The sequence below is a fragment of the Pan troglodytes genome, chromosome 6 (assembly GCF_028858775.2).
Source record: "Pan troglodytes isolate AG18354 chromosome 6, NHGRI_mPanTro3-v2.0_pri, whole genome shotgun sequence".
Lineage (NCBI taxonomy): Eukaryota > Metazoa > Chordata > Mammalia > Primates > Hominidae > Pan > Pan troglodytes.
In genome coordinates this window covers 154417176-154435473 of record NC_072404.2, presented here as the reverse complement: position 1 = coordinate 154435473, position 18298 = coordinate 154417176, and the positions used below count along the sequence as shown (strand labels likewise).

At 40.6% G+C, this 18298-nt stretch overlaps 1 protein-coding gene across 8 annotated transcripts in view; it reads left to right on the top strand.

The window, feature by feature from the left end:
- Window positions 1-18253, top strand: part of ZC3HAV1 (zinc finger CCCH-type containing, antiviral 1) — a 65878-nt gene extending 47625 nt beyond the window's left edge. For 2 of the 8 annotated variants that reach the window (XM_527904.8, XM_009454306.5), the window contains exons 9-13: window positions 945-1047; window positions 6480-6570; window positions 7680-7810; window positions 8197-8327; window positions 13925-18253. In XM_527904.8, coding sequence (XP_527904.2) covers window positions 945-1047; window positions 6480-6570; window positions 7680-7810; window positions 8197-8327; window positions 13925-14184 — 716 coding nt within the window. In that variant the 3' untranslated portion in view covers window positions 14185-18253. The other 6 variants (XM_009454309.5, XM_009454307.5, XM_009454310.5 and 3 more) reach the window with 6 other exon arrangements.
- The last annotated feature ends 45 nt before the right edge of the window (window positions 18254-18298 follow it).

Sequence of the window (18298 nt, the reverse complement as noted above, 5' to 3'; positions counted from 1 at the left end):
CCACATACACCTCACTTTATCCCCATCACAGGCTATTGCTGATTTGCTTTCTGTCCCTGTTTTACCTGTTCTAGAACTTGATATTAATAAACGCTTGCAGTAGGCACGTTGCATGTGGCTGACTTCTTTCACTCTGAATAATGTTTTTTAGACTCATCCGCGTTGTTGCATGTATAGTAGTTGTTCCTCTTTTATCACTGAGGAATAAGTAATAAGTTATTGTAAGGCTATTCCATAGTTTATTTGTTTACCAGCTGATGGACACTTAGGTTATTTCTCCTTTTTGGTTATCATAATAACGCTGCTGTGAGCATTCACGTGCACATCTTTGTGTGGATACAGGTTTTCATTTCTCTTGGGTAAATACCCAGAAATGGGATTGCTAAATCACATAGGAGTGCATATTTAACTGTATAAGAAACCACCAAACTGTTTTCCAACGTGGTGGTTTCATTTTACACTCTCACTAGCAATGTATTATGACTTACTTTCTGAAGGGTTCACTCTGGTTGCAGTTTGGACTGAGGTTTACGGCATGAATTGAAAATGATATTTCACACTTGATGTAGAAAAGAACCCTTCAAGACAGCTACCAGATTCCAACCCGTAATCACTGACGTCTGGTGTAGGGAAGCTTGAAAGGATGGTGTCTTGTTATTTGGCTGCCCCAGCTCTCCTCTTTTACCATCCAACTTGGATTTAAAGATGAGATTAATTCCTGAATATTCATTCACTCCTTTGCTTTGAGCCTTCTACTAATGGCAGTGAAGGATACAAGTCTTTTACTGTGAGCAATTCTCATCCCAAAGGATTTTCTCTATTCGTATACATACAGGTCAGTCTTGAATATTTGCTGTGTAAATAGCCTCTGCAAAATAACAAGAAGTCATTTTCTAGGAAAGATCTTGATTCTCACTGCTTTTATTTTTTTTTTCTGTCCAAAGGGATGATTCAGACAAACATAGCTTCCAAAACTCAAAAGGATGTCATCAGAAGACCAACATTTGTGCCTCAGTGGTATGTGCAGCAGATGAAGAGAGGGCCAGAGTAAGTGTTCTGAAGCAGCTGTTTGCTGACAGATGCTTGAGATGTTCATGCCCTGGGCTCATCAAGTCACTCGTGAATCTGGAGCCTGTTTTCCTGAAAAGTTCCTGTTTGCATTACTCTGCAGTTTCCATTTGCATTATCGATGAGTAAGATGCTCGTTAAGCAGCATGGTGTGACTGAAAGGATACTAGATCGGAAAGTGAATTTTCCTTCTGAAAGGGAAGTCTGAGCAAGTCTCCTAAATACTCTGGGCTTTAGCTTCTCCAGCTGTGAAGAGCTGGATTGATGCAGTACGCCTAAGGAATAATCATATATACTGGGTTTTTGTTTTGCTGTGGATTCTTTTTTTTTTTTTTTTTTTTAGAAATGGGGTCTCACTTTGTTGCCCAGGCTGGTCTTGAACTCCTGAGCTCAAGTGATCCTCCTACTTCAGTCTCCCAAAGTGCTGGGATTACAGGCATGAGCCACCGTGCCTGGCTTTGCTGTGGATTCTTTTGGGTGTCTTTTGTTTTCCTACACGATTTATAGAGGATGAGGGGCGGAGAAAGAGATAGAAAAAAGGGATGAGCTAGCTGTTAGAGCAAGGGTTTTGGTGAGAGATAATATTGATTGAAGGGATTTTAAAGGAAATGTTGCTGTGGGGGATTCATTGTAACTCTCCTTGTGAACTGCTCAGTAAACTCTACATTGTTCATGAACATTTTTGGAGTTGGATATTTTTTTTCTGGGTGATGTGTGATTACATAAAACAGGCTTCAAGAGAAGTATAAAATCAAGGTGTTCTAACTAGGTTCTTTTGGTTGTAAGAATTCAAGCTATTTGATGAAAAAGGAAGTTACTAAAAAGATAAATAACTATGAGGTCATATGGAAAACAACTCGCAAGAATCTAAGAATGGAAACTGAGCTATATCAGGGCCTCAGGAAGGGGAGTTGCTTCCAATTCTGCTTTAGAACTGCAGCAGCCTAGAGTCAAAGATTCTTTCTTGGGACCAGGTTAACAGCCTGGATGCTGGATCTAGCTCACCTAGGTTCAAATTCCATCTTGCCACCCATTAGCTGTGTGGATTTGGACAAATGAATCACTCTGTATATCCTCATCTGTAAAATGGGCTTAATAATAATACCTTCCTCACGGTTGCTTGGGTAACACATTCCAAACACTCATCAGGTGTTCAGAAAATGTTAACTGCTCTGGTTATTATTATTTTTATTCCCCTGCTATTTAATAGACTTAGTAACTATATATATAATTAAGTTGACTTAATTCTAATTCATAATTCCAACCTGCATATCTCTTCAGCCTTATCTTCTGCCACTAACTGCCTAATTTTCTCTGTATTTCTCAAGTTGATTTCCCAAGAATTAGAATCTGATTGGTGTAGCTATCTAAAGTCCCTTTCAGTAATTTTTTTTTTTTTTTTGACAGAGTCTTACTCTGTCACCCAGGTTAGAGTGTAGTGGCACAATTTCGGCTCACTGCAACCTCTGCCTCCCTGGTTGAAGTGATTCTCCTGCCTCAGCCTCCTGAGTAGCTGGGACTACAGGCACATGGCACTATGCCCAGCTAATTTTTGTATTTTTAATAGAGACAGGGTTTCACCGTGAGGGCCAGGCTGGTCTCGAACTCTTGACCTCAGGTGATCCACCTGCTTCGGCCTCCCAAAGTGCTGGGATGACAGGCGTGAGCCACTGCACTTGGCCCCTTCCTGTAGTTTAAATATTCAAATTAATAAAGTAAAAAGAATATTTCAGGGTTTAGGGAAGAGAGGAGTAAATCTCATGCCCTCACGGGAGCTTACATTCTGGTGGATGAGGCGATAACTATTTCAGTTCCTGACAAATGTTAGGTGGGGGAAAAAGGCAGAGTAGGAGGATGGGGAGGGGCTGTTCACATTCAGCCAATGAATGAGATCATCAGAGCTGCTTTCCATTCGTTAATCGTTACAATCGTTCTGGCAGGATGTCTTCACAAAAGTGTGTTGGAACTGTCTTTCCTTAAAGCAACAAAACTGCATTTTTTTTTTAAAGTTCCGGTAATTTTGATTTTTTAACAATTCAGATACTCCCAGTTAGTCTCAACTAGTGAGACCATGCTTTATGGCCCTTCCAGACAGCAGGAACTGTGGAAAGTATAGTAAACCTTGATGCCAAGCTGGATGGTTCTTTCTGTGCACATGTATTTCTAGGGGAAAAAATTGCTTCGTGGCATTTCCAGATAGCTCCTGTAGTCAGCCATTGTCGATCTCAAGAGCTTCCATATGTCAGAGTTGCTTCATGCTTTTCCATTTGCTCTTCCCCTCTCCAGGAATACTCCTTCCCGTCATTCACATGAATACAGCACCCCTCATGATTTAGCTGGAATGCCACTTTCCCATACTATAACATTCCTTGTGATTCTCCTCCAATTCTCCTGTGCCCTCCAGGAACACTCGAGATTCCCTTATAGTACTTACCTACTTCTACCTTGTAATACAGTTACTTATGTAAATGTCTCTGGCACAACCTTCCCTCCTCCTCCCTTCCCCCTCCCTCCCCACCAACCTCAATTATCAGCTCCTCAGAGCTCTTGAAATATTTTGGTGGTTTTTTTTTGGGCGGGGGGTTGGGGGTTAGGTTGCTGGGGTGCAGTGGCGCAATCACGGCTCACTGCAGCCTCAACCTCTCGGACTCAGGTGATCCTCCCACTGCAGTCACCCAAGTAACTAGGACTATGGGTGCACACCGCTACACCTGACTAATTTTTTTATTTTTTAATAGAGACACAGTTTCTCCAGGTTGCCCAGGCTGTCTTGGAATATTTTGTATAATGCATGGCACATAGTGATAATAAATAGCCACATGAATAAAAAAATAAATAAATTAGAAAAACATGTTAGTGGGGGAGGGTGGGGGGTGGGTCATGCAGAGAACCAAATTTAATCCTGCTCTCACTAGCCCAAGGAGACACACTTGCTGTAGGATAGAATAAGGGCTGGGGTACTATCCTGAACTACAGTGGGACATAGAAGTGAACTATAGCACACGTCACTGTTCATGGGCATCTTACAACATATTCATTCAGTCTATCCCATGTTATACAAATCCAGAATGGAAACCTGACCTTAAAATAGAGATAAACTGGGGCCAATCTTTCTCATTCTAATGAGTCACCTTCTTCTTTAAAGGGTTTTTTCCTTCAAGCATTTATTTTTTAAAATGTAATTGTTTTGATCATGGAAAATTTCAAACATAAAGTACAAAGAATTGATAATAAACCCCTGAGTACCTATCATCCAACTTAAACACTGTCAATATTTTACTATCTTTGTAACATATTTGTAGTAGTGGTAACAATATTGTTACTACCATCACCTCTAAACTTTTTTTTTCTTTGAGAAAGAGTCTCACTCTGCATGCAGGTTAGAGTGCTGTGGTGTGATCATGGCTCACGCAGCCTCAAACACCTGGATTCATGTGATTCTCCTGCCTTAGCCTCCTGAGTAGCTGCGACTACAGCCATGCACCACCACACCTGGATAATTTAAAAAAAATGTTTCTAGAGATGGGGAGGGGGATCCCACTGTGTTGCTCAGGCGGGTCTTAAACTCCAGAGCTCAAGCAATCCTCCTGGTGCGGCCTCCCAAAGTGCTGGGATTATAGGCATGAGCCACCACACCTGGCCTAACTTTTTTCTTTTGCTGGAATATTTTAATGTAAATCCAATACATGTTATCATTTCCCTGTATATATATTAGGTGTCTTCCTAACAGGTAAGAGGTTTTAAAAAACATCATACAATATCATTAACCTATGTAACAAAGTTAATGATAATTCCTTAATATCGTCTAATACCCAGTTCACGTTTTATGTTTTCCCATTGTCTTAAACAATGACTATTTAGAGTTGATGTATTGCAAATCAGTATCTAAGCAGGGTCTGTACATTGTGTTTGGTTGATTTGTGTCATAAATATCTTTTAGTCTACTACAGTTTCCCCTCCTCTACTTTTTTCATGCAATTTCATTTTTTAAGAAATCAGATAGGCCAGGTGTGGTGGCTCATGCCTGTAATCCTAGCACTTTGGGAGGCCAAGGCAGAAGGATTGCTTGAGCCCAGGAGTTTAAGACCAGCCTGGGCAACATGGTGAGTTGAGACCCCATCTCTACAAAAACTTTTTAAAAAGTTAGACAGGTGTGGTGGTACACACTTGTGGTCCCAGCTACTCAAGAGGTTGAGGTGGGAGGATCACTTGAGCCCAGGAGGTTGAGCTGTGTTTGCACCATTGTACTCAGCCTGGGCAACAGAGTGAGACTGTCTCAAAAAAAAAAAAAAAAAAAAGAAAAGAAAAAGAAAAAGGAAAAAAAAACAATAAAAACAACGACTAGGTGATTTGACCTATAGAATTTTCCAAATTCAAAATGTAGAAAATTAACCTGGCATGCTGGCTGATGCTTATAATCCTAGCACTTTGGGAGGTTGAGGTGGGAGGATCACTTGGGCTCAGGAGGTTGAGGATATAGTGAGCCATGATCACACCACCGTACTTCAGCCTGGGTGACAGAGTGAAACTCTGTCTCAAAACAGATTAGCAAATTGTTTCTTCATGGGGTCATTTGATGTGTAGTTTCTATAAATTGATCATTAGATTTAGGGAACTGATTAGATTTAGGTTCAGTTTTGAGTCAAGCATGCTATACAATTGATGGCTTCGTACCAGTGATTCTGTCCCATCTTATGAAGAGATACACAGTGTCTGATTGTCCTATTTTTAGTGATGGAGATCACAGAGTAGGTTCAGGTCATTCCAGTCTGATCATTCCACTATACTATTCATCTGATCTTTCACTTCATGGTTTTAGTAGCTAATGATAATGACTGTTTAGAACCATGATGTCATTAAGTATTGCCAAATGGTGGTTTTCTAATTCTATCAACTCTTTTGCAACTATTAGTGTGATTCATCTATAAAGAAGAAATTTTCTGGTAGCTTTAGCTCTATGGGATAGAAAAAAAAAAATTACTTCTCAGGTATGGTTACCCTGAAATACAGTTCATACTGGAAAGGCAGAATTCTTTCCTCTAAATTCCTAATATATTTAATCGTTTATCCTTTGACCAAGAAGCTGTAAGACACATTTGCTTAATGCTAACACATTAGGACCTTTGAAAGTTGAGCAGAAATATAAAAAAGAGTCAATACTTTTACATTTTAAGTCAATAGGAAAATGGCATTTAATTGACCGATTATGAATAGTTGCAGCATTTTTAAAAGACATGATTACTGGTACATCTATGCCAGGAATATGCGAGGATGTAGTCCAGAGAAAAATACAGAAATAAATATTGTGTATTTCTCTAGGCATCCTTGGCCTAGTGGCTGGAAGTTAAGAGAAAACATCACTTGGGCCTGTGGAGCAGAGAGTTAAGTGAATTCTTTCTCTTTATTTGTAGCCATCAGCCAGCAAAGACCTCGTCAGTGTCTTTAACTGCGACCTTTCGTCCTCAGGAGGACTTTTGCTTCCTGTCCTCAAAGAAATATAAGGTACTTGGTTTTACATGTTTGGTGGATGAGTCTGTTAAAAGTTAGAAAAAGTACTTTGCTACAAGTGTATGTGTTTGTCTGGATGGATGAATTGCTCCCGCAAAACTCTTAGATCGGCTGGGTGCGGTGGCTCACCCCTGTAATCCTAGCATTTTGGGAGGCCGAGGCGAGTGGATTGCCTGAGCTCAGGAGTTCGAAACCAGCCTGGACAACACGGTGAAACCCCGTCTCTACCGAAAATACAAAAAAATTAGCTGGGCATGGCGGCATGAGCCTGTAGTCCCAGCTATTTGGGATGCTGAGACAGGAGAATTGCCTGTACCCGGGAGGCGGAGGTTGCAGTGAGCCGAGATCGCGCCACTGCACTCCTGCCCACTGCACTGCAGCCTGGGCGACAGAGTGAGACTCTGTCTCCAAAAAACAAACAACAACAACAAACACTCTTAGATCAAGGTAGAAAGGCAGTCATCTAATGGTTCTCTTTCCCAGAGATCACCTAACTGCTACAGGGCACCTCATTGTTTCCAGAGTTCAGCCACACACAGTCTCATTTGGGCAGATCCTCGCAACAGCCATGTGAAATGGATATTAACATCTCTATTTTATGGACAAGAAAACTAGAACTCACAGAGTAAAAGTGACTTGTCCGTTAGTTACAATTAACAAGTTTCTATGGGAGTCAAACAGGCTGTGCCTCACTGTGTCACTTAACCTAGTTGGATCACAACTATTCCTAGATGGCTTAGCCTCCCCATGCTGGCTTCAGCTTTTGTGCAGGCTGGTCTGCTTGGACTGCATGGCACCTCAATTCCTCTTCCCTTGCATTGGGAAGAGGTTACTGGACTAACTCAGACTGCAGGGGACTTCCCTTTTCCCTTAGGCACAGTGCTTTGCTAGCTTTCAGTTGGCCTGGACAGACAGGCCCGCTGCCTCTCTGGTTAATTACGGGAATGAGTTGGCAGATGTGGGAACCCTAAGCCAGCTCATCCTATCTGTTGTTAGAAAGAACCCTGGTAACAATACTTCATGGCATAAGGGGGCACATATGTGGATGTATCATGCTTTAAATGTTTCCTGTTTCACATTTATCTATTTTTAAACTTTATTAGTTGTCAGAGATCCATCACCTACATCCAGAATATGTCAGAGTAAGTGAGCATTTTAAAGCTTCCATGAAAAATTTCAAGATTGAAAAGATAAAGAAGATCGAGAACTCAGAGCTCCTGGATAAATTTACATGGTTGGTGACCACGTTATCGTGTTTCTTTACATAAAACTGGAAAGGATTAGTTAATATCCGTCCTTTGAGATTTATATTCACTGATTTATTTTAGTAGTTAACAGTTCCTTTAGGCGCTAGTCTTTTTTTTTTTTTTTTTTCATTCTATCAACTCCGGCTTCTCTCTCTCAGCCTTACTGCTTTACAATTCAATGATTTCATGTGTCTATCTTTTAAAAGTTTTCATAAATTTATTATTGTACAGCTGCTGCCTTAAAGTTAGTAGCTCCGTTGTGAAAGCTGATGGAATGAAATTTTTAGATGATGAGACTTTAGCTGGGATTAATGTTATCAACTGGAGTGGGAAGGGGATGTCTCCGTGTTAAGTCTCACATTTCTTATATTAGGAAGAAATCGCAGATGAAGGAAGAAGGAAAACTGCTATTTTATGCGACAAGCCGTGCCTATGTGGAATCTATCTGTGCGAATAATTTTGACAGTTTCCTACATGAAACTCATGAAAACAAATATGGAAAAGGTTAGTGCCGGGATAGAGAAGCGTAACTAGTAGAGTCATAACTCGGGCTTTATACGTGCTTCTATTAGGAGGTATATGTAATTATTTTGTATTAACCAGAGTGTCCAGGCTCTAGTGGTCCTGGAGAGACAGTAAGCTCACGGTAATATCGAATGCCCAAATGAGAGTGAATCAGTTGACTTGGAGCTTGATTGCTGGACCTTAGTCCCTGTCTTCTGTTTTCTTTCTGGGAGTGACCAAAGTCTTCATACGTGCTTGTAAACTACTCCATCTGTTGGTCTTGTTGTCTACCATTACTACTAACTTCTGGCTTGGCTCTTCCTGAACCCAAGTCCATGCCTGTGAAGCTATTTGAAGCTTCACTTGTCACAGATTGGTTTTAATTAAAGAGCGGGAGAAGAGGCCTCTCCCCATCTCAGGCCACACTGGGTCACCTCGGTGTGAAGTGTCACAGGTCTGCCCACACACAAAATCTTTATAGCTCTTTCTTTTTGCTCCTAAACTCTTGCATCCAATTTTTTTTTTTTTTGAGACAGGGTCTCACTTTGTCACCCAGTCTGGCTGACAATCTCGGCTCACTGCAGCCTCAACCTCCTGGGCTCAAGTGATCCTACAACCTCAGCCCCTCAAGTAACTGGGACAACAGGTGTGTGCTACCACATCCAGCTAATTTTTTGTTGTTGTTGTATTTTTTGTAGAGACAGGGTTTCGCCATGTTGCCAAGGCTGGTCTCAACTCCTGAGCTCAAATAATCCGCCTACCTTGGCCTGCCAAAGTGCTGGGATTTCAGGCGTGAGCCACTGCTCCTGGATGCATGCAACTCTTTTTTTTTTTTTTTTTTTTTGGAGACAGAGTTTCACTCTTGTTGCCCAGGCTGGAGTGCAATGGCTCGATCTCGGTTCACTGCAACCTTCACCTCCTTGGTTCAAGCGATTCTCCTGCCTCAGCCTCTCAAGTAGCTGGGATTACAGGCATGTGCCACCACGCCCAGCTAATTTTGTATTTTCAGTAGAGACAGGGTTTCTCCATGTTGGTCAGGCTGGTCTAGAACTCCTGACCTCAGGGGATCTGCCTGCCTTGGCCTCCCAAAGTGCTGGGATTACAGGTGTGAGCCACTGCACCTGGCCTGCATGCAACTCTTAAAAACAAACAAACCAGGGGGGAGGGGGGAGGGATAGCATTAGGAGATATACCTAATGCTACATGACGAGTTAATGGGTGCAGCACACCAACATGGCGCAGGTATACATATGTAACAAACCTGCACGTTGTGCACATGTACCCTAAAACTTAAAGTAAAATAACAATAAAATGAAAAAAAAAGAAAAATAAAGAAATCTTTATGAATGTAAATGTTTATTGTCCATTTTTAACTAATAAGCAAGCTTACTAAAAACTGCACTTCACACTTAGCTTAATGTTTGAGGGAATTAACTTCATAAATAAATTAAAACTAGAAAATTAAAAAAACAAACAAACTAAGAATCACTCATCTTTAGGAAATAAGTAATAGTTTATCACAGATTCAAAGTGAGTTCAACTCATACAACTAGGATTAAATTCAATTCTTACCCCAAAAGGCAAGAAGTCAATCAGCCAGTCAGCAAATATTTTTGAGTGTTTCTGTACACTAGATGGTGGGTACACAGTGGTGAACAAGTTAGACATGGCCCCAAACAAATTTTCATAATTATCTTACATAATTAATTAAATGACTGTGGCCAGGCATGGTAGCTTAGACCTGTAATTCCTGTACTTTGGGAGGCTGAGGTGGGAGGATCACTTGAGCCCAGGAGTTGGAGACCAGCTTGGGCAACATGGCGAGACCTTGTCTAATTTTTTGTTTTAATTACAAACAAATTTTTTTAATTACCTGGGCATGATGGCACATGCCTGTAGTCCCATCTACTCAGGAGGCTGAGGTGGGAGAATTGCTTGAGCCCAGAAGTTTGAGGCTGCAGTGAGCTGTGATTGTGCCACTGTACTCTAGCCTGGGCGACAGAGCAACATTTTGTCTCAAAAAAAAAAAAAAAAAAAATTAAATGATTGCAAATGTTGGGCTGCTATAGAGAAAAATAACAGGTCCAGGTCAGGCGCGGCAGCTCACGCCTGTAATCCCAGCACTTTGGGAGACCGAGGCAGGCAGATCACTTGAGGTCAGGAGTTCAAGACCAGCCTGGTCAACATGGTGAAACCCCGTTTCTACTAAAAATACAAAAATTAGCTGGGTGCAGTGGCACGTGCCTGTAATCCCAGCTACTTGGGAGGCTGAGGTAGGATAATCGCTTGAACCCGGGAGGCAGAGGTTGCAGTGAGCTGAGATCATGCCATTGCACACCAGCCGAGACTCCGTCTCAAAAAAAAAAAAAAGAAAAAAGAAAAAAAGGAACAGGTCCTGTGGACAACTAACCCAGCTAGAGAGGTGTTCCCAAGGATAGAGATAGAGTAGGATTCCCCTGCCTTGTAGAGTCACCACATAGCGGAGAAGGGAGAAATGGAACAAGGTATGACCATAAAGAGCTAAACTTGACTGTAAGCGCATGGGAAACTAATGAAAGGTTTTAAGCTGGGGAATGAATTTATCGATGAGATTTCATAAGTTTATTAAGTTTAAATGTATCAGTGAAACTTACCTAGAAGTGTTTGGAGAAAATGGGGAATGTAGTAACCATCTTAAGTGACATATGATAGGTGAAATTAAAACCCATCAGTTTCTTACAGGTCTATCCTATGTTAGAATTCAAACAAATATTTATCCTAAAAAATGAAATGTTAGGCTAGGCACTGTGGCTCATTCCTGTGATCCCAGCACTTTGGGAGGCCGAGGTGCGTGAATCACCTGAGGTCAGGAGTTCGAGACCCGCCTGACCAACATGGTGAAACCCCCCATCTCTAATAAAAATACAAAGTTAGCTGGGCGTGGTGGCACATGCCTGTAGTCCTAGCTACTCGGGAGGCTGAGGCATGAGAGTTGATTGATCACAAGAAGGGGAGGCTGCAGTGAGCTGAGATCCTGCCACTGCACTCCAGCCTCAGTGACAGAGGAAAACTCTGTCTCAAAAAAGAAAAAAATAAAGCACTCAGAAATGTAGGAATAGAAATGAACTTTCTTAACACAATAAGGGGAATTTTAAAAAAAGAAAATATAGATTCCAGATTATATAAGTGTGATATAAAAAAACTGATGCAACAAAAACAAAAATGGACAAATGAGATAGCATCAAACTAAAAAGCTTCTCCACAGTAAAGGAAACAATTAACAAAGTGAACAGACAAACCCACAGAGTGGGAGAAAATATTTGCAAGCCATACATCTGATATGGGATTAATATCCAAAATATATAAGGAACTCAAACAATTCAACAGCAAGAGAACAAATAACTCAATTTTAAAATGTGAAAGCTGTTCCCATAAGTGGCCTGCGGTGATCTGTGAAAATGGTTCACTATTCACTTGACCCAGAAAACTCCATGAAATCATGCAAATAAAGAGGTTCAAATCTTCATGTTCACTTTAAGGACACCCATGAAACTGCCCAGGCCATCAAGAGTATGCCTATATGAAAAGCCAGCAAATGTCTGAAAGATGTCACTGTATAGAAACAATGTGTACCATTCCAACGTTACGAGGGTGAAGTTGGTAGGAGTGCCCAGACCAAACAGTGGGGCTGGGCACGCAGTTGGTGACCCCAAAAGAATTGAATTTTTGCTGTACACACTTAAAAATGCAGAGAGTAATGCTGAACGTAAGGGTTGAGCTGTAGATTCTCTGGTCGTCGAGGATATTCAGGGGGACAAAGCACCCAAGATGTGCCACCAGACTTCCAGAGCTCATGGTTGGATTAACTCATGCCTAAGCTCCCCCTGCCACATAGAGACAATCTTCCTGAAGAAGCACACCGTGTTCCTAAACCAGAAGAGGAGATGCACAGAAGAAAAAGCTATCCTAGAAGATACTGAAGAAGCAAAAACTTACAGCACAGGAATAAATTCAGCGTAAAATACATGCAAATAAAAGTTTCAAAAATGGGCAAAAGACTTGAATAGACATTTCTCCAAAGAAGAAATACAAATGGCCAATGAGTTCATGAAAAAATGCTCAACATCGCTAATCATCAGGCAAATGCAAATTAAAACCACAATGAGCTGTTGCCTCGCACCGATTAGAATGGGAGGCTGAGGTGGGAAGATTGCTTGAGCCCAGGATATCAAGGCTGCAGTGAGCCAAGATTGCACCACTGCACCCCAGCCTGGGTGACAGAGACCCTGTCTCAAAAACAGCAGCAACAACAACAACAACAAAAAAAGAAAAAAAGGAGAGAGAGAGAGTTGGATGTACTGACATAGCAAGATTTCTAGGACTAAAGTGGAAAAAAAAAGTTGTAGAACAGTCCATATATTATGATCCTATTTATGAACAAGTAAACCACCATAAAACTATATTACAGTATATGCACATATATGTATGTGAATGCATAGAAACAGGTGTGAAAGAATTCCCGCCAGCCATAAACTGTTTTGGGAAGGGGAGTGGGATTGGATGTGGTAGGTCAGTATAGGTAGACTTCCATATTTTACTTTAAATATAGTAAAACATCATTTGCACAGAATATCTAGTATCTGACCTATTCAGGATAAGCAATGTTTCTGGAATTCAAACATCTAACTATAAAATGATAAAAAGAACAAAAACAAAGTAGATGGGAAGTATATTAAACATTTGTTACCACAAGTAAAACAAATTCATTTTACTTATTGATTCTTGCATGGAAATAGGAGTTTGCAATATCTACTCATGGTCTTTAAAACGACAGAGTAGCTTTCTTAGAAAATATTATTAGTATTTTTTGATACAGAGTCTCACTCTGTTGCCCAGGCTGGAGTGCAGTGGTATGATCCTAGCTTACTGCAGCCTCAACTTCCTGGGCTCAATCAATCCTGCCTCAGCTTCCTGAGTAGCTGAGATTACAAGTGCACGCCACCATGCCCGGCTAATTTTTAAATTTTTTGTAGAGATGGAGTCTCCCCATGTTGCCCAGGCTGGTCTCAAATTCCTGGGCTCATGTGATCCACCCGCCTCAACCTCCCATAATGCTGGGATTACAGACATGAGCCACTGCACCTGCCCAGAGTAGCATTTGACAATGATAAAAATAAAAATTTTAACTTGGCAGGAAATTGTTGGTCTGCTGTGTATGGAAGCAGCAATCGTTATCTGAGGTTGTTTTAGAGTTGAGGACGAAGCATCAACTGACTCATCAGTTCCAAGTTGGCTCATTCAGCTCACACTGGGTGAATTGCATGAATTGGGCCACTGTGACATTGTCATTTGGTCATTGCACCCAGTGGCTCACACTATCAGCATGAGCTCTGCACTGTAGCAAATATTCCTCAGTCATTCCTATAGGGTTATATACTGTATTTAAGTTCGCCTGCATCATTAACATGTTTTTAAGTGCAAAGGAAAGTTTATAAATATCAGTAAGGTATTATTGACATATGCTTAGTCCACACCCATCTGACTGTATATATCAAATCTTATAAACTGTATACCTTCTTTTATAATATTTCTTAACTTTTCTTTCTGATTCTTTCTAGGAATTTACTTTGCAAAAGATGCCATCTATTCCCACAAAAATTGCCCATATGATGCCAAAAACGTCGTTATGTTTGTAGCCCAAGTTCTGGTTGGAAAGTTTATTGAAGGAAATATAACGTACACGAGCCCTCCTCCACAGTTCGACAGCTGTGTGGATACCAGATCGAATCCCTCCGTTTTTGTCATCTTTCAGAAAGATCAGGTTTACCCACAATATGTGATTGAATATACTGAAGACAAAGCCTGCGTGATTAGTTAGAACCGATGAATACAGCGTCAGAAGGATGCCATAACCATTCTGTTCCCTTACAGAACTAAATTGCCCCAGACAGGAGTTAAAGTTTTATATTTTCCTGCTCAGTTATCTAATGTCTTAGATCAGTGGTCCCCAAACTTTGCTACATATTAGAATCATCTGGGAGGTTTTAAACAAATTCTGATGCCCAGGTTGCACCCCATGCCAATGAAATCATTTCTGGGCGTCAGCGCCAGGCAGTTGTATTTTTTTTTTTTTTTTTTTGAGACCGAATCTCACTCCATCGCCCAGGCTGGAGTGCAGTGGCGCGATCTCAGCTCACTGCAACCTCTGCCTCCCGGGTTCAAGCAATTCTCCTGCCTCAGCCTCCCGAGTAGCTGGAACTACAGGCACACACTGCCGCGCCCAGCTAATTTTTTGTATTTTTTAGTAGAGACAGGATTTCACTGTGTTGCCCAGGCTGGTCTCAAACTCCTGAGCTCAGGCAATCTGCCCACCTTGGCCTCCCAAAGTGCTAGGATTACAGGTGTGAGCCACCATGCCCGGCTGGCAGTTGTATTTTTTAAAGCCCTTCTGATGATTCCAATGTGTTGGAAAGTTTACCTTGTCTCAGATGTAACTGGTAAAGGCTGATTTCTAAATTTTCTGTAATTGCAGCAACCTTTCTCTCCTGTCTACCCTTTTAGTTTACTGTATGCCATGGTTTTGTTTTGGTTACATTGAAAGAAAGTTAATTTGGAAAATTTGGGAGAAATCTAATCATGCCTATTAAGGATGTAAGACATTACAGCCTTAGAAGAAAGATTGGGAAAAGCTGGGGAGAAAATGCTTAAGGACATGCTAGGGGTAAAAAAAGTAAAATTGAAGTGCTATTGCAGACATAGCTGCAGTACTGTACCTTATCATTCTGATGAAACTGATTTGGAGCACCCTTTTCTTTATCGCTACATTTATTTAGGGGACAAACTCCATCCAGGTTGACTCTCTCTGGAATGCGGTAATAAGAGCTGGCAAGTAAGGCTCAGAGAGAAGCAACCAACTGGAGTTAATTGCCCATTTGGGCTCTTTGTATAATTATGGCAAAGTAGACATTTATGTTCTAATTAATATGATTACAGAGAAGGCTTTTTCTCAGGTCAGGCTTTTCATGAAAGTATTTTGAGAACAATGAATTGCAATAACCAGCTTCACACAAGCATAACTGATAAACGCGAGTGCTATTGTAGTCTTGGCAAGTGAGCCAAGAACCTAGGAGCAGGGCCATTCCTACTGAAGGACAGGCCCCCTACGGAGATGAAATTTGTTTCCTGGTGAGCACAGAATCAGAACAAAGAACAATATCCCAAAGAGGCCCTGTGTCTACCAGGAGCTTCTTTTTCTAAATGTAATGGATTATGTGGAATTGTAGTGCCATCGGTTTTTACTTAGAGCCCTTGACGTGCTTGGACCAATATTTCCTTCCTTCTTATGAACCAGGTTTTTCCTTCTGATTTTCCCTTTTCAACATTCCTTACCAGTCACCAAAGTTTCCTGTTATAATTTCTTCTAGCAGACCTGTTATAAGTCAGATTTAGTTAGCATCAGAGTTGATTTTATATTAGTCAGATTTTGGATCATCACAGAGATCTCCACAACTCCTTGGCTTAAACAGCTCCACCAGTTAAAAAAAAAAAAAAAAAAAAAAAAAAGAGAGTTTTTTTAGAGTAGAGTTATTTTCTGGGAGGGTTACTACAAATGCTTATTCTCATTAACTTATTTCTTTCATGGTAACTTTCGTTTTGGAGGGTTCATTTTCTGAACTTGACCCTCACATTGTAGGGGTGCAGTTTGTCCAACTCTTTCCAACAGCCCATTAGACACCACTAGCTGGATGTTTCACCGGCATCTTTGATTCAATATGTCCAAAGTGGAACTCTCCACCTACCTCCCTCACATGAACCTGTTCCTCTCTCAGGATCTGTATGTAAGTGAAAAGCGTCACCATCTACCCATTGGCTCAAGCAGAAATCTGGAAGTCATCTTTGACTCCTTCCTCTCCCTCCTGATAAACATCTAAGCAGTTTCTAAGTCTAGTTTTACCTCTTATATATCTCTGTTCCCTTCTAAGTTGTTTGCTGTGTTTTCTTCCGAGCAAGAAGGTTATATTTTTTAAAATTTACTTAGTAATGCACATTCAAAACACACATCAAGTCTTCGGGATAAAGTTCAAAACCGCTGTCATGGCCCCATGTGATCTCTCCCTCCCCTACCCCTCTATCATTTAGTTTCTTCTGCGCAAGCCACTCTGGCTTCCTTTCAGTTTTGTGGTTCCCATTTTTAGCTAGTTCAGTGGTTTTCAATGGGCATTTCTGCCTTTTTTTTTTCTAAACGACAAATAGAAATACATCTTCTTTATTATCCTCCAAATCCAATTCAGAGGTAATATGCTCCACCTACACACAATCTTAGAAATAAATTAAAAATTAAATAAAACTAATATGAACATAAAGAGGAAATAAAAGCTACCTAACTTGGGCACAGCTGTAATTGAAGACCTAATGAAGTAGTCAGATGCTTACAACTATTTATAATGCATCAATTTGAACTTAGAAGGTAGGAGATCAGATCATATGTGGGAAAATGTAAAAGCAGGGATATCAGTGGGCATTAGAATAAAAACTAGGGATACAATAACTTCTTTGCATATGACAATACTTATTTGTATATAAGAGAAAGAACGAAATAACCTTTATTGAAATAAAGATACTATGCAAGAAAATGTACAGTTGTCGAAGTGGAGAAAATGAGGATATATTCTTGCAGACGAGCTATAGGTCATACATGAATGTCTAGTGAGACATTCAAAATTCGTATAGGGTGCAGAGTAATTTCTTATTGTGAGGAACTGTCCAATGTATTGCAGGATGTTCTGCATACTTGGCTCTCACATACTAAATGCTAGTAGCGCCCCCACCCCCACGCCCAGTCACGGTGACAACCACAAACCCTATCAGATCTATTCACCTTTTTCAGAGCAGATATTTTGTAACATTCTCTTTGCTGACCTGAAATGACTCATAGATAATACAATCTACTTACACACATGAATTTCTTAAAAAATCAATTTAATGCCCTAACTCTCTTATTAAGGAGAAATAGAAAAGAAGAAATTTATAATGAAAAGAAGATGAATTTCATTATGTAAACGCTCAGGCATGACTACGCTGTTTGAAACAGACAGATGTTTACTCTTCCTTGTAATGAGTAGGTTTGGATTTAAGAGCCGATTAGAGGCTACTTCCTGTAAACAAGTACAGGAAAATGAAACTAGACGGGTGGGGGACACTAGAATGAAAACCAGTGTTAGGGTAAAGACAAAACAGACTATATACATAATCTGTATATGGGAAAAGAAAGAGCGAAATTACCTTACTTAAGGATAATAGGACAAGACAAATTACAGATTGTCTCAGAGAAAACAAATGAGTTACTCTCTCGGACAAGCTGTAGGTCCTACCTAAATGTCCAGCAGGACATTAGACAGTCGTACAGGGTACAGAATAACTCTTCGTTGTGTGGCACTAACCCACACACTGCAGGACATCATTCTCCCTGGCTGCATCCACTCAGTGCTGGGAGTAGTCCCCAGTTATTATGAAACCACCAATAACCCACTGACCACAGTGAGAACCACTGATTTTTTCCACTGACCTAGTGAATATCTAGCATCCTTAGATCGGCTCAACTGTTACTTTCCTATGGAGTCCTTCTACAGAATAGGTCAGATCTTGGCCTCCCAAACCCCTTATTTTTTAAATACTTTGCGCCTTGCTTTGATAATTTGTATTATGTATCCAAACTGAAATTATCTGCTTTCTGCATTAGAATGTAAGCCCCCTGAGGGTTGAGTCAGTCTGTCTTGTTTGCTGTGCCACGCCTGATGCCCAGCCCAGCAGCATGCTTTGTACACTGATATATTGGGTAAATTTCGTTGAATAAATTAAGCTCAACTATTTATATTTCAATAGTTGAGTTGTATTGCTTCCTGTTCTTCAAGCTTAATTTGAACTGTCTAATAAAAAGAAGTAATTGATTTGGTTCTACTGCCTTTATTTGATCTATTTCTAGGTATCTCCCA